Consider the following 26,309-nt stretch of genomic DNA (forward strand, 5'->3'; position numbering starts at 1 on the left):
GAAGAGGATGTGGTAGGTAAAGTTTCCTGCTTTTAGCGGTCAGAAGTTCACATGGCCTTGGTGGCTACAGGGGCAACTGACTCCAGGGATTTGTACTGGATCAGCAACCATATTCACCTCTGTGAGGCGGCACACCTCACACACCTGGGTGAGGTGAATCCATCTCACTCAGGGCAAATGAGGGCATGAAATGTAAATTCCAAGATTTTTGGATCATCTAGAACAATTAGTGGTTCAGGTCACCAGGGAATCACAATGATTTGAAAAAGCCTTAATTCAGAGGCACATGGGAGGCTCGGATGGTTAAGCATCTAACTTTCGGTTTTGGCTCAGGTCATGATCTCATGCGTCTGGAGATCAAGCCCACCTTAGGCTCTGTGCTCAGAGGGGGGCCTGCTTGAAGATTCTCTCCCCCTGCACACACTCTTTAAAATAACTAAATCTTTAAAAAATATTTAAAAACCTTAATTCTGTTCAGTAATTATTCTAAATATACCTTTTCCCTTAACATTGTTTATAGTGGTATTTCTACTATAGACGAGTTCTTTAAAGTCCGCTTTAAATATTTTAAGGCAGCAGAGAAAATACACAGATTCTGCTTTTCAAGCCCTGTTGTTTCTAAGGCAACTGCGATTTTTGCTCTTAAAGATACTGGACCTTATGGAGTACAGATTAAATGTGTATCTCAAAACCAATGAATAAAACAATGCCAATCTTTTCACTATAATTAAAACCTCCGATGGTTCTTGGAGTCTAGGTTCAGGAATATTACATCTGAATGAACGAAGAATTGCAAAATAGAGGCCTTGCCTTACATGTCCGCTTACAGTCAGAGTCAAGTTTTGAAACCAGTTTTCAGTTTGCCATTAGTTAGGCCATATAGCTAGTTTAATCTTCTGCCTATTAAGTTCCTGAAACCAAAGAAACCTGGATCTCCGTCAACAAAATGAGAAAAGCTCCAGTGTGGCGATGGTGAACACTGAACAGTCTGCATGCACCAGAGGCTCCACTTAAAACTAGAGGTGAAATTAAGACAGGATGCGATCATTTTCCAAAAGCACTGATTTTATTTATACAGAGTCCTAACCACTTCGGCAGTAGGGCAGGAGTGGGAGAGGTTCCTTTTTCAATCCAGGGGCCTCCATAATGTTGGTCTGTTGTTACCGAACACACAGGCAAGTGGCGTCATGGATTTGGTAAACTAACTACAATGTTTAGTCTCTCTCTGCTAGAGCGACAAGGTGAGCATCAATCTCTGCTTCTGAAAGAATCCTGGAAGGCAAGGGGGGGAAAACCCACAACCATTTTACTTTTTGAAAACTTTTTATTATGTAAAATTGCAAACACACATGAAAGTAGAATGAACAGATAGTAATGAATTCCTGTGTACCTAACACCCAACTTTAACAGTCAATCATTTATAGCTACTATTTAAAAAATCTGTTAGTGCCCGGCTAGCTTGGTCGGCAGAGCATAAGACTCTTAAAAAATCTGTTTACCCACCACTCATCCCTTTGGATTATTTCGGAAGACTTCCCAAATATTTTATCAACTTCATCTATACACAAAAACATTTATTTCTTTGACGTCAGATAAAAAAATTAGGTCTTCTGAAAATAAGTCTTTTAATTGCAGCGATGATAGAAAATAATTAAGTTAAATATATAGCTAACTATACATAATCTATTCTATTTCAGCTCCTATGTCAAGAAGCCTTTACATCTTGAATGACTCAAGTTTCTATGAGCTAAGAGATAAGAAAGCACTTCATGATGAACAGATGCTATTTCCCCAAAGAAATCAAATGCTTGGCAACCTTTAATGTGACCTATTACTGCTGGACTTCTAAAGAGTGCAATTTGTCAAAGTGACATTTTTTAGTACAGACTGGAGCAATGTAAGTAGTTTATATAGTAGTTGTTGATGCTTATGTTACATATTATAATTATTTTTTAAGCATACTTACTACTACTAAATTTATAAATGATAACAGAACTTTTTGAAGATAAGGTTCTTTGGCTTCTCACCTATTTAACTAATAGCTGGAAATAAAAATGTTAAAAGCTATCAGAGGGTTGCAGAATAGAAAAAAGAACTTGCAGGTCCTTTAAGTGGGTCCTTTATAAATTGTTCCTTCTAGAATAGTACTGCCAAAACAAAATAAAACAACTATTTTCTACGGGGCAGGGAGGAGAGGATTCACAATTTTTTTTTATTCTATGATTTTTTCTTACTTCACTCATGTTTAAATCACTTACCTGCATGCAACAAAAAGAGTAAATTAGGAGGGAAAACAAGAGCATAGTAACAAGAAACTCTTCAAGCCCCAGTTAAGTTTAATGTACCACCTTTCCACCCCATCCCTAACCATGACCAAGTGTCTATATAACTGTGATCTAAGAGTAGATACAAATAATGCATCTATGCATTTATGCATCTATGCATTTAAATGAAGTATTTTTCATAAGCATATCCAGGTTCCTGGTAAGTAAACCACCGTGCAGGCTTCTGGGAGGATTAAGTGAGATGGTATACGTTAAGCACCCAGTACAGATCTGACTCATGGAAGCTATAAGGTTGATATGTGGAAGTTAGTCTCTTAGTAAGAAAAGACAAGCATCCAGCATCTGCAATTCAATTAGCTGTATTCAAAATTTGGGGTTTCCAAAGATCTCCAGATAGGGTCTGATGTAGATCAATATTTCATACTGCTCTTCAGAGCTCCCCTTAACTAACCACTAAATAATCAAAGCTCCACCTCAAAAAACCAAAACACTTATGTTTACTTTACTCCTAACATAGAGAAGGTTGTTTTATGTTACCTCTGATACAGATATAAAATCACTTAGAAATAAGAAGAAAAGCAGTTATGTCTGTCTTAAAGGGACGTCAAGTAAGTTTTAAAACAGATCTCTTAAGTATTGAAAAACTCTAAATGTAGTTCAAAAAAATGCTCCCCGCACTCCCCACCCTGAGTTGTAGGACAAATGGACCCAAACATCTCTACCTTTCTAGGCTGTAATGTATTTCTTGGCAAACGTCTTTAAGTACTTGGCTGACAATATAACTCACCTGAATTTAGGATTTTCAACTGTAACTACTCCAACTTCTATTTCTGAAGGTTTGAAATCAATTGATAGAACAGTAGATAGGCACGTAATTGCAGTCTGAAAAAAGTACCAACATTAAAATTGTATTTTTCAGAGACTCCAAGATATTCTCTTTCCAAGCTTATTCAAATCATGAGTTAACAACAAGCTATTCATTTTTTGCTTCATGTTTCAGTGATACATTTCCAAAGCCACGCGTTACTAGCGTATATGAGAAGAAACGTGCTTATATGAATTTTAGTCATAAATGAAAGGGATCCATCAAACAAAACAGGATGATTTACACACAAGAGTCTGTTTGCTTGAGGACTACAACATGCTGGGGACTATGCTAAGCACTTGAGGTGAGAAGGACGACAGGGTAAACATGAATGATATAGTCTTCCTTCAAGGAAAATCTACACTAACAATTTAGGAATGTATTTAAGGGCTTTGTATCTGATGTGATTAATTACTTATGTAATTATGAACTGTAAGTAAAAAGGACCTTTTAGAAACATTTAAACAAGGCATAGACCCTCCCAGATGAGAACTAGCTTTATATCTCCTGTTAGTATAAATGAGATAATACTGCCAACCAAACACGAAAGTATTAGACAGCATTTTTCTTTTGTCATTTATCAGAATCATGTTGTTAGTCTTTAGAATGGCTGTATCTCAGCTCCTCCTTTCCAAAATGCACTAAAATTTCTTGGCAGTTAGTAAGAGGCTTCTTTAGTCTAAGATTACTAAACATTTGTATAAGATTTTTGTATTTGTATAAGAATTTTAGCTTGTTGTGTCTATTTAAAACGTCCCAATTATAATGAATTATCCCCTTAAGATCTCAGAGTTAAAGGAGCTCTACTTTTGCATCCCAGATAGAACTTCTCTGCCAAGTCATCCTATGAGCATATATTCTGTTACCCAGACATTTGTTTCCCTGAGAATTTGGTATGTGGCTGTTTTGCCTTTAGAGCCATAAGGGTAACAACTACTAAATTTTTACACTTTTGTTACCAAGAAGCTTAAGCCTAATTTGAGTCATAACCATGCAGGTCTTAGGCCTTAGTCTTGATTCTTATTTTTAGTCCCATCTTCCCATTTTATATGTGTTTTGTTGAAAGCACTCTCAAATACATTACAAAATGAGATAAGGGATTAAGTGAATAAAAGCAATCCTCACTGTTCCCACATCAGCTGACTGACACCAATTCTACTATGAAGCTGACAAACCTGGCTCATGTGTTAAACCAGGAACAGCCTTTATAAACTTCAATTATGCAATGATCTGCAAAAAAAGTCAGCTGCTTTTGGCTAACTTACTTCCACTGTCTGCTCAAATGTCCAATCAAATTTCTTCTTCACTTTTTTTTCAAGGAAGCTGGTTGACTCCGTTTGTTTAACTCCTGCTGCAGTGGCTTTAAACCCACAGTAGTAACCTGCAGGATCACACTTGTACACCTGAGGGCCTTGTTCTTCATCTATACCAATTAAAATCATACCTAAAAAGAAAGACCCTCATTAAATATCTTATACCTTTGTACAACACAGTTTCTTCTCTCTTAGTATTGTCATAAAGCTGTTGTTGATTATTCTGGCCATCTATTTTAGGATATGTATTTTGTTTTAAAAAACTGATGAAATACAGGTTATTACTAAAGATAAATTAGGTAACCAAGAAATTTCCATTTCATCAAAGGTTTATCTCAGATGTTTCTAAAATATGAACTATCACAAGTGTAATTTACAATTTTCTAATCCTTGCTACTACCCAAAACATGTTTCTTTGATCTCCTGAGGTATTATCAGTCAATAAACTTGGAAAGCATATTTTTCATATACTTTCTTTTAAAAAAATAATAATAGCATGTTAAATATTCTGCTGTAGGTTCACTTACTTTAAACTTTACTAGTTCTTTAATTTAGCTGGCTATGGAAGACTTTTTCTTTTTTTTTTAAGTTTAAGAGCTTAAGGTTCTTAAGAATTTAGGGTTCCAGGGAACTGAAAGTGTATGGACTACACCTGGAATGCTGGCACCAAGTGAAATACAGAGGCTACTTCCTTATCTTCACACTGCCCACCTTTGATACTGCTGGTGTACATTCCCCTAGTGTCAAGAGAAATCAAATTCTAAATTCTGTACATACAGTTTTGTTATTAAATATCTAGTCATGTTGTTATAATGACATAATTAAAATGAATACCACCACCAAACTACTTTCTACTCAGCAAAGCAGGTAATAAAGTATTTAGAGAATGGCTTAACTCCTGAACCTCTTTTATATATGCCTCGTTTCATAGCGTGTTGCACTTCAGGGATACTGTGTTCTGTTTGTTTGTTTGTTTGTTTTGAAAACAAAGGTTTGTAACCACCCTGTGTTGAGCAAGTCCATTTTTCCAGTAGTGTTTGCTCACTTTGTGTCTGTGTCATGTTTTGGTAATTCCTGGAATATTTCAAACTTTTTCATTATTATTGTATGTGTTATGGTGATTTACGATCAGTGATTATGACTTGCTGAAAGCTTAGATATACCAACGTCTCTAACAATAAAGTATTTTAAATTTAAAGTATGTACATTACTTTTTAGATATAATGCTACTGCACACTTAATAGATTATACCATAAACTTAATTTTGATATGCACTGGGAAACCAAAAAATTCATTTGACTCACTATATTGTGATATTAGCTTTACCACAGTGGTCTGTACTGAACCTGCCATTATCTCCAAGGTATGCCTATAGTGCCCTCTCTTTTAAGATTTAGTATTAACCAATTACTTTATTCACTTTTATAGTGCTACAATGAGGAATTTTCAACCTTGTTTAATTGATAAACAGTGATCAGGTATCTGTGTTTTATTCAAAGGTTATGTCACTCTGTAATTTTCTTTACATGTTATACTTGCTATACACAAAGTACATGGCAACATAAAAGAAGTACCCACTTACTGCTTGGAGGGAACACACACTTCTCTACTTTGGGTCTTGCAAGATGAATAGGGTTTCACAGGTGGTAAGGACACGAAGGGCAATCAAGGCACAAGGAACAACACACACAAAGGCATCAAGACAAGAAAGGCAATGGTACACCCAGGTGATGACAAAAGACCTACATACTACTGGCACTTCAGGTTGAGAAGGAAAGCAGGACATGCAAGAAGCTGCTTGGGAATAAACTCTCAGGGCCTTGCGCATCACATTAAGGAGTTTGGAATTAACACTGTATTCGACGAGGAATGGGTTTTTCTAGGGAGCAACAATAAAAATTTGAGTTAAAAAAGATAACTGTGTACCAACATGGAAGACGAGGAAAGAGTGAGGAGGGAGAGAAGAGACAAATAAATTAGGTGGCAAAGGGAAGAGATGAAGAAGGACCAGATATTTGGAGGTGAGGCTGGATGACTGAGGAAGATGACCAGGGAAGTGGGGAGAGCACAGGAAACAGACACTGTTTCCTGAGGATGAAAGCAGGAAAAACAGCAACAATTTCAATTTCAAGTCTGAAGTATCTGCACGACATGGAGGGAGGGACTGGGCTACTGCCAACGTGGCAGTGACTGGCTGTGTACAGGTAGTAAACAAAGGCATGAACTCAAGGGTAAGATCACCCAGACAGAGCCAAGAGGGAGAGAAGGAACACAGAGAAAATCTGGTGAGCAAAAACATCTGAAGGAAAAGCAGAAGAGGATGAGAGTGAGAAAGAATATCACTGAATAAACTGAGGGAGCATTCTTATCTGAGAGTTAAAAAATAGGGTCAGATGTTGAAGAAAAGCTCTATGCTGATCACTTTTTCTCATAAATGACACAACACAGAAACAAATGTGCTGAATTTTTTTAGGCTAATGTATTACATTAAATCTAAAAGCAGCAAATCTCCTCTCTCTCCCAAGAGAATCTTACTTACTTTTAAGAAATGTAATGTATTCTAAAAATATCAATCACAGGAACATGTGTGTGAGCCTGATTCTTTAGGGTGGTCAAAATAAGAAAAAGAGCTACACTGTTAAGATGCCAATTTAGGCATTTCCATTGAAAGCATAATCTGGAATTGCAGTAAAACCTCCATTACAACAGTTCAACATAACAGTGACTTAGATCTTTCAAATCACATACCCTTAAAACATATATTTTGGTAAAAAATCTAATAGCATCTAAAGCTTAAAAGGTAATACCTAAAATACTATTGTGAAACCTACCCTTCATTGCTGATTTAGTGTAAGAGTTCCTCAGCTTATATAATTTCCAAACCACATGTTCAGAACCCAAGTGTTACTGCAATAACTTAATTCATGTTCTCTAAAAAAAAAAACACCATGTAATTCATCAATTCTTTGGGAGTCATCTTAGCATACTTACAACAACCAAGAGGCCTCATTTCAGCATTCTGTGTGTAGACCTGAGAAATATCAGCAATTCTTTTGCACAGCATGTCCACAGGAATCTCATAGCCATACTTGTATTTCCAATTAGCTGCCTCATAGCGTGCCCTCTGTACCTGGGATCTGCTGTCAGCTTAGAGCATAAAAAACACAAGTTTATTACTTTAGAGGAAAGAGTGAACCTCAAAATCAGACGATTTTCAATTTTCCATATATATATATATATATATATATATGTATATGTATATGTATATGTATATGTGTATGTATATACATGTATGTATATATTTATATAAATATGTAAAATCTCCACTATGACTTCAAAGAAGCAGAAGTGGTCCACTCTGGCTTTTTCTATCACTACTGAATAGTCAGTGACTCAGCAACACGTATATGACGAAAAAGGAAAACATTTTTAAAAGATGGAGTTTGGGTGCCCGGGGGGCTCAGTGGGTTAAAGCCTCTGCCTTCAGCTCAGGTCATGATCCTGGGGTCCTGGGATCAAGTCCCGCATTGGGCTCTCTGCTCAGCAGGGAGCCTGCTTACCCCTCCCCTCTCTCTCTGCCTGCCTCTCTGCCTCCTCATGATCTCTGCCTGTCAAATTAATAAATAAAATCTTAATAAATGAATAAATAAATAAATAAAAGATGGAGTTCTACATATAGCACTGTACTTTCATGCTAAGCCCTTCAACAGCTGTCAAAATATTTCCTGCAGGTGTCTAATAATCCCCAAAAGAACAAGTTTTAAGGAGAGAGAATAATGTTTCTTCTGATCTTTTCTGTAGGCTTTAATTTTCCCTTGATTTCAGAAAATAGAAACTCAAAGCAATTTCTGTAATTCTCATTCTCTTCTAATAGTGACATTATTACCAGGTTTGAAATATACTTACATCTCCTTAAACTATTAACTATATATGAAATAAATGTCTATGACAGGGGCCTCAGCCCAGTTTCCCTGACAGCAATAGAAACAGAGATCTAATTCTATAATACTTAAGATTTCAAAACAGCTTATAATACTCTGAATATACTGACATTAGCCTTGGAAGACTGCAAAACTACTCCTACTATCTGCAAATGAGGCACTAAAGGAAGCCTTTTAAAAATTAACACAAAACTCAAAAATAATTTGAATAAAATAACAAATCTAAGTAGAAACTGAGCCAATTACCTGTCATTCCTGTCATCACACAGCCAATGTTTTCAGTTATCTTGAATAAGTGAGTCACTGTGCTGGAATCCAATAATTTGTCCTAATGAACAAAATAAATCAAGGTAACTTTTTAAAAATCAGAGGTCTCTGTGCAGGGATAAAAAAAATACTACAAAATTATAAAAAAATAATAAAAGAAATACTATAAAATTATAGTGATAAACTATATAATAAATGTTCTCTGTTCATTTTATAGATAAAACCAGTTTTTTAAAAAGGCAGGGAGGAGACTCAGTCTTCCTTTTTTAGATGGCAGGTTTCCAGTGGGCAAGAACTATAGCTCACCAAAGCCTGTTTCAAGGTCCCTGAAGACAAAAGATCTAGAATTCCCATTGTGCTTATAATCACACCACAAAGTTCAATATATTAACTGTCTACTCAGCTAAACCACCCATAGCTACTCAGTAGATACTTGTTGAATGAAACAGAAAAGCAGAGGCAAAGCAGGAATAGTAATGTGAATGTATATAGGTAGTCATATACTTCTGTACAAACTTGTAAAAAATCTTTGCATTATATTCCATAAAAATTGGCTACCTGGGCAGTATTACTTACAGGTACTTTCTTCTGTGTGACAATTACTGCACAGTCCTTCCCTCTGACAGCTACCGATGTAAGGCCACCCTGGTTAATAGCCTTAAAAGCATATTCTGGAAAACAGAATTGTGTTTTTAAAAGGTGGAATAAATTATTAGATTCATGTAATGGCATAAAAGTGGTCATTAAAAAGAATGAGCTAAAGCTGTATGATCTAACACAGAATGCTGTCCAAGACAAGCAAAGTCAAACTAATAATGATAATAATAAATCATAGTTAAACCAACTCCATTTTGTTCCATTTTAGTTTACTGTAATCATTTTCATCAGGCTAAAGTACCAAATTTCTAACAAAGAATTAATTTATCATGTCCTATCTTTATCAATTACATCTTATCATTTTATTTTAAAGATTTTATTTATTTAACAGAGAGAGAGAGATCACAAGTAGGCAGAGAGGCAGAGAGAGAGGGTGAAGCAGGCTTCCTGCTGAGCAGAGAGCCCGATGCAGGGCTCCATCCCAGGTCCTTGAGGTCATGATCTGAGGTGAAGGCAGAGGCTTAACCCACTGAGCCACCAAGGTGCCCCACATCTTATCATTTTAAAAGTCTGTTTTGTGGACATTATTTCTACCAAGTCCGGTTTTCCTGGGTCAAATTTAGTTGCTCTAAATTTTCAAGATTTACTACTGCTGTTAGTCTGACTACATGCAATTTTAACTGCTGTTAGATTATTCTGCATAGTTTTTTTTCTCCCTACCAAGTTAACATTTTCTGGATCACGGTTTTCCAATCTTCCTGATACCTACAACAAGGATCCTTGAGTTTGTCTATGACAAGTGCAGCTTGTGCACTTCCAGCTGCTGTCAGACCATTCCCTAGGTTAAAACAGATGCATCAAAGTGGTAGCATGCAAACAAAGGACTTTGGCACCAGGCAGTTTGGCTGACAATGGCTGCCTCTGGAGAGCAGAATTACAGACAAGACTATTCCTTTCTATGCTATGTATTTCTAGAATATTTAAATCTCATTTAAACATTTTGTAATTATAAAGACAGTAGCAGAAATACATGCTCACTGTAGAAAACAAGGGAATACAGAAGATAATGTAAAAGAAAACAATTACTCATAACTCCAATCATTATCTGCATTTTGAAATAATAGATATTTTTAAAATTCTGTCAAGTACTACTCTGGGCACTGGGTCTGAAGCCTGGCCTCATCATCTCTTCAAAAAGCTAACTGGTGGGGTGCCTGGGTGGCTCAGTTGGTTGGACGACTGCCTTCGGCTCAGGTCATGATCCTGGAGTCCCGGGATCGAGTCCCACATCGGGCTCCCAGCTCCATGGGGAGTCTGCTTCTCCCTCTGACCTTCTCCTCGCTCATGTTCTCTCTCACTGTCTCTCTCTCAAATAAATAAATAAAATCTTTAAAAAAAAAAAAGCTAACTGGTAATGAGGATCAGCTGAAACAAAGATACTACCTATGCCAAAGAATTTCCTTTAATTGGAGCTACAATAAAAACCACTTATCAATTATTTCTAAGTAGCTATATTTTGAAGACAGAAAAGTAGAGCAAAGCGACTCTAAGGGAAATCCTCAAATTTAGCTTAGATTTAATGAGGTTATAATAGCTTATTTTTACCATCCCATTACACCACAAATAACTTCTAAAATACAATGTTTCAAAATGCTTCTCAGTTTTGTTTCTCATATGGCCAAAAAGCTTCTATTAGATCAAACCTCCATAGCTAAAAATTGTAAACTCTAAACAAAACAACTATTTGAAGGCACCAGAGAGTGGCCAAAAGGAGGCAGATTCTAGAGGGGGAGTCAAAGATGGCTGGAGAAGGAAATGGAATGAAGTAAGTTTCCTGTTTTCATGGCTTACAACAGATTGAGTGTAAGCCCTGGTTAGGGCCAAACACCCATAGAAAATTCAGTCTCTTTGGCATGCAGATAGAGAAAACAGTTTGGGGGTAACTACAGTTGCAGGAAAATAAGGGAAAGAAAGGAGAGAGCCAGAGAGGGAGAGCCCTAACCTATGTATGTTACCCAAATCTCTGGGTAACACATGCACAAGACAGACTCCAAGCAGCTTAGCTAAGGATAAAATAAAGTGAGATTTGAGTTGCCAGCCAAATTTGCCTGCTAGAACAAATCAATGTTCTTTGGAGGAATATAGCAGAATCCAAGCCAACAACTTCATTAAATATTAAAGGACAAAATACTCTAATTAAAAGCAGAAACTGTCAGAATGGATAACAAAGCAAGACTCAAACATACTGTATCTATCACAGACACAATTTAATAAAGAGTAAGCATCAGGAAGTTGAAGGGACTATACTAATCAGACAACATACAGACTTCAAAGCAATATATCAGAGATAAACAAGGATATTTCAAAAGTAGAAAAATAAATTCATAAGGAAGCTATAACAATCACAAATGTATGTGCAGCTTATAAAAGTACTTTAAAATACAAAAAAGCAAAATTGACAAAATTAAAAAGAGAAATGGCAAAACCCATCCAGTTAAAGATTTTTAACACCACCACACAAGTGAAATAAACATAGATACACACACACACAAAGTAGACAAACACTATATGGACCACACTATCAAGTGCATCGACCTCACTGGTTATCTGCAGACTATTACCGATGACAACTGAAGAATACACATGCACATGGTATAATACAAATGCACACAGTACCCTTACTAAGACAGAGCGTATATTAGAGAACATAAAAACAAATCTCGATAAATTTTAAGGTACTGAAATACCTAAATATTTGAAATTTTAAAAACACTTTTCTAAGTAATCGATGGATCAAAGAAATAATCATAAGGGAAATTTAAAAATATTTTGAACTGGGCGCCTGGGTGGCTCAGTGTGTTAAGCCGCTGCCTTTGGCTCAGGTCATGATCTCAGGGTCCTGGGATCGAGTCCCACATCGGACTCTCTGCTCAGCAGGGAGCCTGCTTCCCTTCCTCTCTCTCTGCCTGCCTCTCTGCCTACTTGTGATCTCTCTCTGTCAAATAAATAAATAAATAAATCTTTAAAAAAATATATTTTGAACTGACTGATAATACTATATCAAGATTTGTAGGATACAGCTAAAAGAAGGAATTTTATGGCAATGGTGGACAGACCCTGAAGTGGCCTGCTCTCTACAATCCCTGCCTCCTGGTGTTCACACCTTTGTGTAATCCCCTCTTCCTGAGTGTGGACAGGACCTGTAACTTGTTTCTGACAATGAATATGGCAAAGATGATGGGATATCATTATCCTGATTACATTACAGAAGACTGCCTTAAAAACAAAAGCAGTATGTTATCTTCCATACCATGAAATTCTCCTACCATCATCTTTTTCTAACATATTGTTGTTTGTCTTACAAAGGTAATAAATGTCTGTCTCAAATACGAGTAAATATGCAAAAATTTTAAAATAAAAATATTTACCTAATAGTTTTTGCTTTTGAGAAAACCCAAACTAATTCCAATTCCCTCATAAATATAAGTGAAATGTAGGCAGATAGCGCGGGATCTAAAATATTATCAGAGGTACAAGTATGGCATTTACAGATATTAAGTGAACTTTCAAACTGACTTATCTGTGAAATGAGTCTAATTTCAGTTCTTAACTATACCCTGTATGTGCCTCATTTATCAATAAAACTACATATATTAAAAAAAAAAAACTGTCTTGGGACGCCTGGGTGGCTCGGTTGGTTGAGCAACTGCCTTCGGCTCAGGTCATAATCCCAGCGTCCTGGGATGGAGTCTCACAAAGGGGTCCTTGCTCAGCAGAGAGCCTGCTTCTCCCTCCGCAGGGAGCCTACTTCATCCTCTGCCTCTGCCTACCACTCTGTCTGCCTGTATTCGCGTGCGTGCACAAACTCTCTCTCTTTAACAAATAAATAAATAAAATCTAAAAAAAAAAACCAAAAAACTGTCTTGAGAGCAGACTAACTCTAGAGATTCCTCTTACTGGCTCGCTAAGTGGCTGGATGGCAAGGAACCATGAGTCTTCCAGGGAATAGCCAGCAAGCAGCTGGGGCCCTTGGTTCCATATTGAAAGGAAATGAATTCTGCCAAAATCCTCAGTGAGATTGAAAGCAGAGTCTTCTCCAGTTGAGCCTCCAGATGGGAACACAACCTGGACAACACTGTTCAGCCTTAGCATATTCTAAGCAGACTACCCCTGACCCACAGAAACTGCTGGAGTTAAAAATGTATGTTATTTTTGGCTTCCTGCCAGAAGAAAATCGAACCTGAATCTTCTCAAACCTCTAGATTCCACTAACAGGAAATGGAAAGGACAGAAGAACACGTTAAAAGAAAACACTAGGATACAATCAGCCAAATCAAGACTGCTCAAAACTCGACCTGACCAGTGATACAATTTTTTCAAGAAATACATAATTCACAGATAAAACAGGAGTGGGAGCTCTTAATATTTTCGAAGCCTTGAAAGATGGACCTATGAACTGCAATATGTGTACTCCATTTGGATTGTGATGTGAATCGATGTTTAAAAAAAAAAATAAACATTTTTTAGATAATTAAAAAAAAGTATGTTATTTTTACCTGCTGTTTGTAGTAATTTTTATGCATCATAGAAAACTAATATGCTAGCCTTGTTTACATTAGAAAAGGTTGAAAATCAAGAAGCTAAACCTCTAAAAAGTTTAGTGAAAGGTAAAATAAACCCAAATTTGAAAAAAGCAATAACAAAGATCAGAAATCAATGAAATAAACAAAAAGAGGAAGTCAGGAAAGTAAAAAACCGATTCTTTGAACAAAAACAACAAACTTGAGATGGGGAGATTATCCCAGTGGGCCCCAAATGCAATCATATGTATCCTTATACGAGCGATGGAGAGAGAGATTTTACGCAGAGAAGGTACTGTGAAGAGGGAGCAGAATTTTTTTTTTCCAATTTATTCATTTTCAGAAAAACAGTATTCATTATTTTTTCACCACACCCAGTACTCCATGCAAGCCATGCCCTCTATAATACCCACCACCTGGTACCCCAACCTCCCACCCCCCCGCCAGAGGGAGCAGAAATTTGAAGATGCTGGTCTTGAAGATCAGAGTCATGCAGTCCCAATCCAAGGAAGCTAGTAGCCTCCAGAAATGGAGAAGGCAAGGAATGTATTCTCCTAAGGTCCTGCCTAACACCTTGATTTTGGTCCAGGGAAACTGATTTTAGACTCCTGGTCCCCAGAACCACAAGAGAATATATTTCCTTCTTAGCCACTAAATGTGGTAATTTGTTACAACAGCCACAGGAAACTAATACGCCACCCCCACCCCCCTGCCCCCGCCAAACTAATCAGGAAAATAAGAGAATACAATTTGCTAGTACTGGGAATAAAAAAAGGGGACTATCATTACAGACATTATAGAGATAAAGCAATATTAAGAATAGTCATTTATATACGGATGATTCTTTTATCTAGGTCACTATCCTTGATCTTGCCTAATTTCAGCACCACATTTCCAAATGCCTGCTGTTATTACCCAATTGCTCAGAACATGATTTTGGCCTAAGAAATAATCCATCTATGGCTGTAGAGGGATAACAGTTTGCAACACTTACCAACTCTCCTCTTACATTATATTTTTTGTGAACAGACCTGCTCTTTCCCATTATCTTTATGTGCCGCCTGAAGTGCCCTCTCACTCTTAACTTAACCAGAGCTTGCCCTTCCTCCTCAAGCCTCTTCCAGCTCCCATGGATTCTTTCTGATTATCCCAGATGAGATTCTTCAAACCCTTATCTGAACTTCTATAGCATTTCGTATTTCCCTGAAGTGTGTATTTTGCCCTTTCACATCTAGACTGGATAGTGAAATAAAACCAAGGAACCAAGGAAATTTAAAATTACATTTGCAACCAATAAATACTAAATCAAAGGTTGGCCATAGGCCCAATTCAGCTTACTAAAGTTGGTTTAAAATGCAGGGTTTTCTAGGAAGGTTTTAAAAATCAGATAAAAACAAATCTCGACTTAGTTTTCCTCAGGAAAAAAAATTTGGGTAACACCTGACCCTCATTCTTTTTTTTTTTTTTTTTAAGATCTGTTTATTTTAGAGAGAGAGACAGAGCGTGCATATGCGCGCAAGTGCACACAAGCTGGGAGAAAGGGGCAGAGGGAGAGGGAAGAGAAGCCGCTGACTCCCTGCTGAATATGGAGGCTATTCAGGGCTCATCTCATGACCCGGAGATCATGAAGACCTGAGCCAAAACCAAGTCAGATGCTCCTCCAACTGAACCACCCAGGTGCCCGGACCCTCATCCTTACATATGTGAACATCACCTCGGGCTGACACATGCTTTTCAGTTTTTCACAGTTTCTACCACTCCTTGTCATATCTCAGCCTCTTTCATTCACTAACAATACTTACCTAATCTGCTTAAATAATGCAAAAGATTTTTTTAAAATGCAGAAGATAAAAGCCATAAGAGACAGAGCTACCCCCATCACCACAGAATAAAATTTTGTCCCACAAAATAAAAAATATTTTACATAAAAAAAAATACTTCTCAGTAGAGAACACAGCTGTGAATTTGCCAGGATTCAGTGAAGGAGTCCTCTACCTCCCTCTCTATATAGATTAGTGCTGTCAAATAAAATAGTCATCAGTCACATGTAGCTAATGAGCACTTGAAATGTACCTAATGCAACTGAGGAACTGAATTTTTAAAGTTCTTAGTTAAGAATTATCTTTCCTACTGTTCATCTCCTACTTCTCTGAACTTCCCTTCTCAGTCCCCTTCACCGCTTTTACCTCCTCAGCCAAATCCTTCAATACTGGTATTCCCCAGGATTCTATCATTTCTCCCTATCCCGGGATGATTTGATCCTTTATAATCATGACTAACTGTGTCACCTTTAGCTATGTACCCACAGTTGCAAATGACTACTTCTCCCAGAGGCATTTCTGAAAATTACTCTTCTATAAACCAGCAACTTTAAAGTCTTTATCTGAAATAACAGTTTTACTAACCACTTGAGCTACAAACCTGGGTACCATCCTTGACTCTTTCTCTTCTCCCTCAACAGAAAAATGTTCATTCATACCTAGGATTTGCTTTAAAATATTCTTAACAGAGACAGGGCAAACATATAGGAAAGGGAATAAAGAGAAAACAAGACTGACAAAATGTTCACAATTGATGAAGCTGGGTGATGGGTATATGAGGGTCATCATACTATTCTATGAACTTGTGCTTGGAATTTTCCATTATCAAAATTTAAAAAATAAAACTCAAGAGTCTCCTCCACCCTTTCTCAGTACCTTAGTTCACTCATTAGGGCTTATATGGATTATGGAACAAGTCTCTCCTAATTGGTCCTCCTGTTATCAGTCCCTTTCTACTAGAATTCTACTCAACTTTCCCGCTATCTTACTTAATAATCTTGTCGTTCTTCCAGCTATGTCCAAACCTCAAGTAGCAAAGTCCAAACTCTACCATGGCACCCACATCTCTTCAAAACTTGCTATAGTCTGCTCTTCCAGTCACTGTCCATGCTTCGGCTATCCTGACTGACCTATGCACTGGTTTCCCCCAGACCTGTCTAACCAATTCACCTTCTTTGAGGAATCTTTCTTGGCTGTGTCACTTTTTTTGTTTTGTTTTGTTTTTGAGTAATCTTTATACTCAACATGGGACTCAAACCCATATCCCTAAGATCAAAAGCCACTTGCCCCCATGACTGAGCCAGCCAAGCACCCCATGTGTCACTTTCCATAGTAACCTTCTTGTATTATTTTAGTACTCACCATCTGTGCTGTAATTTTAATAAAATTTTATATAAATAAATCCCTATCATAACATTACCACCATAAAATATTTTTAATAATTTCCAGAAAAATGGAAGCTGCTGGAGTAAAAAATCTCGAGACAACATAATAACAAGAGTATCTTCTAAAGAAACACTGGTAGGGTAAGAATAGGACAGTTTACAGCAGAGATGCACATGAAGGCCAATTAAGAAAAAAAAAACAAAAAACAGAATAGCGTAAGGGGAGCATTTAAAAGGTGTATTTGTTTTTTAAAACCAGAATTCAAATGTGAGAAATATTAAACACTTTATTTCCATCACTAAAGACTAGGGTTTGGGGGGTTTTGGATAAAATTTCAGAAACTTACAAACTAGCAAACACTATTACATTAATCTCTGTAATCTGCTCTTGAATGTCCAAAATTATGCAAGACAATGATAATACCATTTCCCATTTTTTAAATGGAACAAGTCATAATTAATTACACTCAATCCCAAGCCTCCAATTCCTTAAACTGTAACTTAAATACATAGTAAAATACCTATTTGTAAGTATGAGGTTGAAACATGAAACAGCCATTTTTATAGATTAAAAAAAAGTCCAACATCAGCAGTTTCATATGGCTCAGCCTAATACGAAATCAGTAGGTTAGAATGTTCACTGCCTCCTTGACCACAAACAAAATGGTATGTAAATCACTGTTTTGAATAGAGACTTTTCTTTCCCAGTAACCTCTTATTCACTTTGTTTATTCACTTTGTCTCTTTCCTTATACTTTTCCCCAATACTTTCCCAACTTTTCTGGGAGTCATTTGTGTAACACTAGAAAAAAAAACGGGGGCTCAATATAAAAGGTATTGAGACAAAAATGTTGAGGACAAGCACAACGCCAGACATCAGCTCAGAGTACGATCTGCACATCACAGCAGGGATGCACAACCCCTTACAGACACCGGCTTTGCAAGGCTTCTATAGGTGATTCTGAGGTTCTGCCATTATAAGACCAAGATTTTCCTGGCCCATAATTTTGTTTGGAATGCTATACTAAGTTTTGGAAGATAAGCATCCCCCCCCCCTCCCGCCGCCCATTACATAAACTTAAGCTGAAAAATAAAAAGGAATTGAGAGATCTATACATTCTATGAAGTTTGGTTATTAAAAAGAACCAGGGTTGTTCTTGGCAGGTATTCTACAGAACATGTCTGTATTTAATTTCAAAGCTTCATGCTAGAAACTTTTAGTTATTAAAATTTTTGGAAGCTGGGGCGCCTGGGTGGCTCGTGGGTTAAAGCCTCTGCCTTTGGCTCAGGTCATGATCCCAGGGTTCTGGGATCAAGCCCCGTATCCGGCTCTCTGCTCAGCAGGGAGCCTGCTTCCTCCTCTCTCTCTGCCTGCTTCTCTGCCTACTTGTGATCTCTGTCTGTCAAATAAATAAATAAAATCTTAAAAAAAAAAAAAGATTTTTGGAAGCTGTTCATTCTTAGGTCTTTCCCTAACTTTGTAACCTAAATGGAAAGTGTATCTCATTTCATAGTGCCACCTATTGTTACCCTCTCTAAAACCATCATGTAGGGGCACCTGGGTGGCTCAGTCAGTTAAGTGTCTAACTCTGGTTTTGGCTCAGGTCATGATCTCAGGGTTGTGAGATCAAGTCCCACAACAGGCCCTGTGCTCAGCGCAGAGTCTACTTGAAATTCTCTATCTCTGCCCTGCCCCCTGCTCATGGACTCTAATAAATAAAATCTTAAAAAACAAAAACACCCTCATCTTTAAGCAGGTGGGTCATTAGAAATTCTGGCACTGGCATGGGGATAAGGGATGAATATGAGATTTGAAAACAGCAGTGTTTGATTTCATTAAACACTTTTTTGTGTGTGTAGTTACAATACATATGCATTTATGTTTACGTACATATTTAATTTCAAGTCTAATTAATTTCAAATCAAAGAGGGCATGAAAAAGTATGGGTTCAGAAATACTTTAAAACTATATATTTTTAAGATTTTATTTATTTATTTGACAGACAGAAATCACAAGTAGACAGAGAGGCAGGCAGAGATTGAGAGGGAAGCAGACTCCCCGATGAGCAGAGAGCCTGATTTGGGGCTTGATCCCAGGACCCTGAGATTGACCTGAGCCAAAGGCAGAGGCTTTAACCCACTGAGCCACCCAGGTGCCCCTTAAGACTATTTTTTTAATAGCAAAAGATCAAACAGTAGGTACTTCTCAGTCCATTTATTTATAGAACTCTTGATTCCATTTTTATCAGTAACTGAGCCCTTACTATGTGATAGATACTGTTCTAAGCACATCTATTAAGTCATTAAATCCTTAGAGGGCTGTCAGCCCTAGTATTTTTATTTTACAAATGAAAAGTTCTCATAGTTGGTGTGGAGCAGGACCTGAACCCAAGAATCCTAGCTTCAATACCAATGCCAGATTGGTATTTCTAGATTAGAAAATTGTCCTCTCCAATCTATTTCTACTGGTCCATTTCTTTCCTGTTCCTTATCAGTATGCTCCCTCAGATGCAACTAGGCAATGCTCAGATCCACCAGGCAGGCAAATTCAAGTGCCACTCCTCTCCCCTTCCTTGCCAGACCTATCCAGCAAAGGATCAGCAAGCAGAAGAGAAAAGCCTAAAAGTAATCAGGTTTAATTTGTCCCACCTGGCCTTAGTTTCCCAACTGAAACCTTGGGTAATTTTGGAAGTTAGATTTTAAAGCTAGGTGCTCTATGTATAGCTCTACAGTTTTTTCTACACACATACCAGACACCCCTTGAATACACCCATTAAAAGAAATTTTTCCATAGTTACTACAGAGTATAAATGACAATAAAAAATCTTTCTCTTACTCCCTGGGAGCAAACACTGTTTATAATTATGGTTAGCATTGTAACTTTAAATTTATACTTTTTTGATTTATCAACGTTAGATTACATTTATCTTTTGAGTACCAACTATGGAAGATGAGAGGCATACACTCACCCTCCCATTAATCCTTCCTTCCCTGTTATCTCCTCATTTTTCTATATTATTTTCCCATTATTAAGTTAACAATTTGCACTCATACTTCCTATATGCTTCGTCTTTGGTGGATTCTAAAGTTTATAAACTCATAAATAGCATTTACAGTATTATCAACATGTATAAATATTTCACTAGAGAACCAAGCATGGATGGACCATAAAAAAGGAAATACTCCATGTCTACAAAGCTACCAATCTAATAGATCAGGAAAAAATAAAAGGCGCCAAAAAAATCAAACAGGCATCTAATAACAGGCATCTAATAACATTTACCGATTACTCAGTACTGTACTAAGCACTACATTTATCATCGTATTTAATCCACAAAACCACCACATAAAAAGGAATTATTAACCCAACTTTGTAAACAGAAACTAAGACTAATGTTATTTATCACTTGCCCAAGTTGGCTAGTACGGAACATGCAGGGATCTGAATCCAGGTATGGCTCCAGGGCCTGAACACCTCACCACTATACTGCTTGTTCATACTAACTATTCTTTCACTTTCCTTTTCCTAGCAATGTCTAATTAGTGCCCTGATAGCAGAGACAATGTGTTATTCAACAAGGCAGAACTGAAAAGTCATCCTATGTGTTAACCTTGTTTGGACCACACGTTTTAATCCAAATTAAAAAAATATATATTTAACTGACATTATATCCAGTCTTTCTACTCACCAAAATCTGGGAAGCATTAAAAAGACTGCTTTATGGCTGGATTTCACAATATGGTATAGAAAAACAAAATGCAGGTCTGACTTTCCCTGTTCATACATTAAAAACCACAATACAGAACATTCAAAGCAGTGACCCAAAATAGAAAAATTCTTTAAAACTCGGGAAAGAAACTAAAAATGAAACTTTCTTGAGGATACAGTTAGCATCTCTCTTGTTTGATCCTATTTTTCAATTGGGGATGAGTTAAAAGGGTTACTGAATTGCCCTTGTTTTTTGCTACATTATATACTGTATGTAGCCATATACTGGCTAAGCTCCATTCTAAGTTATCTTTAACTCTATTTCTAAAGTTTACAGGTAGAGAGAACCTCATTTATATCCAAACTCTCTCCTTATGATTTCCAAGCACAAATGAAATTACTGTCCTCCCCAAAGCAGTGAGGTGCTAAACTCACTCAAAAATCAAAGAATCACGGGGCTAGATATACATCAGATTCTCCAGATGCTACATTCTCCATGGCAAGAGCTTAAAGATTGGGGTTATAATTATAATCTAAACCGTGACACCACTTCGATCCAACACACTACACTGTTACACTGAATGAATGATAGCTACTTTAGGGTTTATTTCCACTACAGCTGTTCTGCAGGAGACAGCTAGTTCACCGTACCTCACCTACAATTCAGAACCAGCTTTAAACTGCTTAGAAACATTCAGATGTGGGTTAAAAGGGGATGCTAGTTTCTCTAGAATTGACAATCATTCATTCTGCCAGTTTTCCAAAGATGTCCTGAGCCCTGTAGACACTTGTAATCTGACACATTTTTCTTTTTATTCGTTTGTTTACGTATCTGTCACTCCCTTTCAGCTGTGCGCTTCAGTACAGGAGAGTGTGTGACATCTCTGCATCCCCTAGCACCAGCACAGCGTCTGGCACATAAAAGGTTCCAAATGCCAATGCACAGTTAACTAGGATAAGGAAGTGCATGTTGCAAACAAAGGAAAACGGAGATGAGCGTTTCAATGGCAAGATTAAGGAGCCAATTATCCTTGAGAGAAGTACGGACGTTGGGCCCACCCAGGCCAAACTGTAACAAGTGAAAAGGTGTCAGGAAACCAGAGTCAGCAACTGTAGTCCTACCTTCCTTAACTCTATTGTGTCCAGGAGGTGCGGCCGCTCACCCTGAAGAGCCGAGGCCTTCAGCCATCGGGACCCGGATCCCTCCTCCAGACAGGGGTGGGAACACCACGGCATTGGACCCAGCCTCGGCTTTTCTCCCGTCCCAGCTCCGGCCATGCCTCAGCCCGCGGACTACACTCCGGCCGCGTCTGCCTGCTCCAGGCCATACCATGACAGAGCAATTCGAGTGGACCAAAGGCAGACTCGGTTCACTCACCTACTTGGTAGAGCCGGCCCTCGGGTGAAAAAATGGTAATGTGGCGGTCAAAACCAGCGCTGGAACCACGGGACATGTTGGCGCACCCACCACTTCAAGCACTGTCTCTGAGCCCCGTAGCTCCCGCACCAGGCGTACAAATCCCCCCGGAAGTTGCAACGACTGCTTCCGGGGCATCGGCTGGCTACATCCGCTCTTGCGCGCCGAACTCTCGACTCTAGCGTCGGTTCAGGCGCGGAGAGAGCTCCGAGGCCCCACCCCTCATTGGGGGTGGGGAGAGCAGGGGCGTCCTTCGGTGTGCGCCTGCGCCAGTCCCACGGCTGGGCGCACCTCCGAGGTGGGCCTTCGGTAGTGGCGTTTTAGAGCTTTCATCTGGAAGGTGAATTGGCCGTAGCAAGGACGAAAAAGCTTTCTGAGGGCCTAGAGTAGTGATCTGTCTACCGGTGGGACTTAAATGGATGGTGTATTTAGTTGTTACTTGTTGTTACGTTGTTAGTTTTGAAACGTGTATATCCAGCCTGCGTCTAGATTGCGGGCGTTGTTCCTAATCTGTACCCACCCACTTTCCTTCCTACTACAGGGAAGAATGGGTTGCAGCCGCTGCGACAGTAACCGTTTACTTTAGGTACAGAAGGGAGCGGGTTCTGGAAAAAGCAGAATTTTCTGGCCAGGCAAAGTCCTTTTGACCAGCAACCGTAAATTTGGGTTAGAGGCGGACCAGGAAATACAGGAGTAATGGAGGAATCATGAGGTTGAGTTGCCTTGATTGAAACTGAAGAACAGAAAGGACAGGGCGTATAGCAGGCTGTTGTTGAATAAACTGATGTAATTCCAAGCGAACTAGGTAGCTCTGGGAGAATAGCAGATGGCCTTAAAACAGCAGGTGGCCTTGTAAAATTGTGCCTATTTTGACTTCTCCCGCAAGCACACCCCTATTTAACCAATATAAAATACAAAACATGACGTTAGGCTAGTATTGTTCCGCCCTCCACCCCCCCCCCCAAATAATTTGTGCACTAGAAAGTCAGGTTATGCCAAGGTTTCCAGCACTTTAAGTGCCTGCTGTAAGTAATACTAAAGTAGGGATTCCTACCTCCTTAATGTATTTTCCCCTAAACTCACTTTGCATTTAAAGGAAAAAATGTATAAGAACCTCTCAAGGAGTTTCTTAAGGAAACTTCAATTCTCAAGAATGTTCTTTAAAGATAAACGTCTATTTTATTAACCTGAAAAAAAAATCCAAAACTGAAACATGATTAAGAAAATACTAAATGCAAACAGCATCTCTGGCACACAGGGTACTTTCCAGCTCTGGCTGATTTCCAAGTGCACTGATAAAAGCGGTCACTTGCTTCTGGTTCAGGTCCCTACTCTCAGGACCAACTCCTCCTGACCTTTTCAGTGCTTTTTTTCCCTTTACACTCTGAGCAATCTTAGTGTACTGTAATTCCCAAACTGCCTGAATAGTCGTAAAGAGTCTCTGTACAGCTGCTAAGGAGGGTGAACTCAGGTCCCACAGGTGCCCTCTATGTTGATGTCTCCCAAACCTAGGTCTCTAGCTGAACCCTTCTCTGGAGTGCAGTTTCTCTCCATCTTTTTTTAAGATTTATTTATTGGAGAGAGAGGGAATGTGGAGGAGGGACAGGGGGAGAGCGGGAATCCCAAGCAGACACCCTATTGAGGGAGGAGCGGGACTCAGAGCTCCATTCCAGACCTCAGAAACCTTAGCAAAATCAAAAGTTGGATGTTCAACCGGCCGAGACACCTAGGCGCCCCATGGAGCACAATCTTACCTAATTACCTGATGGGTGTTTTTTACACTGAGACATGTAGTACCTTAAAACCCAGTGTGTTTAAAACAGAGCTCATCATCTCATCTCTTCCTCCACCAAACCAGTTCCTGCCCCATGTACCACACTTCACAAGTCCTCAGAGCCAAAACCTTGATGCAGTCTTCAACTCCCCAAAACTAGTTACTCTGTCCTTATATAATCATGATCATGATTATATTCTTTATTCTGCCTTTTTTTCTGTTCTGTAATTCATAATTTTGTTCACTATTAATCCCACTCTCCCACCCCCACTAAGCTCCATGAGGGCAAAAATCTTTGTGTTGTTCACTAGTATAGCTCGGGCAACTTGAAAAATGCTGAGCATAAATATTAGTCAAATGAATGAATCGCTTACAGCATGAGGGTTAGAAGTACATTTCTATTTAAACCGGAACTTAAATGCCATTTGTGACAGTTACTAGATATGCGACTTAATGCAAAATTCCCAGGCCTGGATTCCCTTATCTATTAAATTTGGATAAGATTCACTTTATGGAGGCTACTGTGAGGATTAAATGAGGGAAGGCAAGTGAAGTACTAACAAAGTACCTAGGGCATAACAAGCACTCATGAAACAGTTGCCGTTACTGTTGCTTTTCTGTCTGGTCAGTTACAAAATCCTATTGATTATTCCTATGGGATAGGATAGATCTGCTTTTCATTCCCACTGCCATTGTCTGAATTTAGATCCTTTTCACAGTTTGCCTGTTCTGGCACAGTCTCTTCTTGTTGATCCACATTCTTGAAATCATTTTTTTCTGGAGCAAACTCTAAGCTCACATTGAGTTGGTTCCCTGCCTAGATTGATTGATTGATTGATTGATTGATTTCTCTCTCTCTTTCTTTTTTTTTTTTAAGATTTCATTTATTTATTTGACAGGCAGAAATCACAAGTAGGCAGAGAAGCAGGCAGAGAGAGGTGGAAGCAGGCTCCCTGCTCAGCAGGGAGCCCAATGTGGGGCTCGATCCCAGGACCCTGGGGTCATGTCCTGAGCCGAACCTGCCTACATTTCTTTGCACTACTGAATGAAATAGTCTTTTGCTTAGAGTTTTCTACCAGTTGACCTATACCTGTGTTTTCAGCCTTCTGTTTCTACTTCATCAGCCTATTTCTATCGCAGGGATACACACCACAGCACTGTTCTGAGCACCACTGCCTAAACACTCCTCCAGCTCTCCTAGTTCCCCCATACTATTCCTGCAAGGACCACTCATTGCCACCTCCTCTTTGAAGAAGTTCAAATCCACCAATCTATCTCTTCCCCTCTGTATGTCCAGTGTATGTCATTAATTTGAATCTTCTATTAGCCTGAACCAAATGCAATGGCCATTTATTTTTGTAGGTCAAAATGGTCAAATATTGGTAATTATATGATTTAACTTAAAGAATTGTGTGTGTAGACTTCACCAAAGATTGGCAGAAGAGAGGCTGGATGCTTTTCATCTCTGTGTCTTCTGACACCTCTGACAAGGGGCTTGGCTCATTCAAGTTCTATAAAGTACTCTTAAATTGAACTGCAAACAGTAGAAAGAAAGGGACTAACTGAGAAATGTTTTCATAGCTGCAATCCTTTCCTTCCCATGTAGACATGACTGCTATATGGCATCTCTGAGTAGTCCCTGCCATGCAGTGATGGGATATTTAAAATCATACAGACTGTAAGCCATGAGAATTTCACAGGTTCAAAGACATCCTAATCCCTTCTTGAGATTGCATTTAAGCTGGGCCCTGAAAGAGGCATTGGATTTTGAATGGTATATACATTTTAACACTCTTAAGGATATTTCCTGGAGGAAACCTCATTTTCCACACAAACACAAACTGAAATCCGCGATGAAAATATCCTTGAGGGCAGTGGTCTCATCTGTGTTGCTCCCAGTGTATCCTCAATGCTAAACCATGTCTACCATGCAGCAAGCATTGAGATAATTCTGTGAATATGCATGCTCACTATTTGTGTTTTCTGTTATGTTTAATCATCTTTCTTTGAAGAGATTTGTGGATGAATGAGAAACCCGAATTCTAAAACCCTAAAAGGTCAGTGATTTTATGTTAGAATTTGAGATTTTTCCACTGAGGCAAATGAATTCCTCTGGGAAATCTTTCAGAAAGACAAACCCCTTTGCTGATTCCACTGCTGAGGGAAATCCCCTGGAAGCAGACTAAGTGTGTGCCACTGGGTACCAAGCAGCAGCTAATCTACTCACCCAGGTGGACTTCCCCCCGGGGTGGGGACTCTTTCACCAAAGTTGTCAGTGCCCTTGCAGCTTTAATACAGGCCTATGGGGGCAGACTTGCTGTGTCTGTGTGGAAAGTTTGATCTTCCTCTCTGTGGG

General features: G+C 38.6%; 1 protein-coding gene across 1 annotated transcript; it reads right to left on the reverse strand.

The window, feature by feature from the left end:
* Positions 1-1,047: 1,047 nt before the first annotated feature.
* Positions 1,048-22,313, reverse strand: PSMA6 (proteasome 20S subunit alpha 6). Its single transcript, XM_044230016.1, has 7 exons — positions 22,141-22,313; positions 9,248-9,342; positions 8,651-8,732; positions 7,455-7,610; positions 4,416-4,594; positions 3,073-3,167; positions 1,048-1,272 (listed from the first exon to the last, which is right to left on the reverse strand). Exons 1-7 carry the CDS (start codon positions 22,214-22,216, stop codon positions 1,215-1,217), a joined length of 741 nt encoding a protein of 246 aa, XP_044085951.1. The 5' UTR covers positions 22,217-22,313; the 3' UTR covers positions 1,048-1,214.
* Between the last annotated feature and the right edge of the window lie 3,996 nt (positions 22,314-26,309).

This window comes from Neovison vison, chromosome 13 (assembly GCF_020171115.1).
Source record: "Neovison vison isolate M4711 chromosome 13, ASM_NN_V1, whole genome shotgun sequence".
In the NCBI taxonomy this organism is placed as follows: Eukaryota; Metazoa; Chordata; class Mammalia; order Carnivora; family Mustelidae; genus Neogale; species Neogale vison.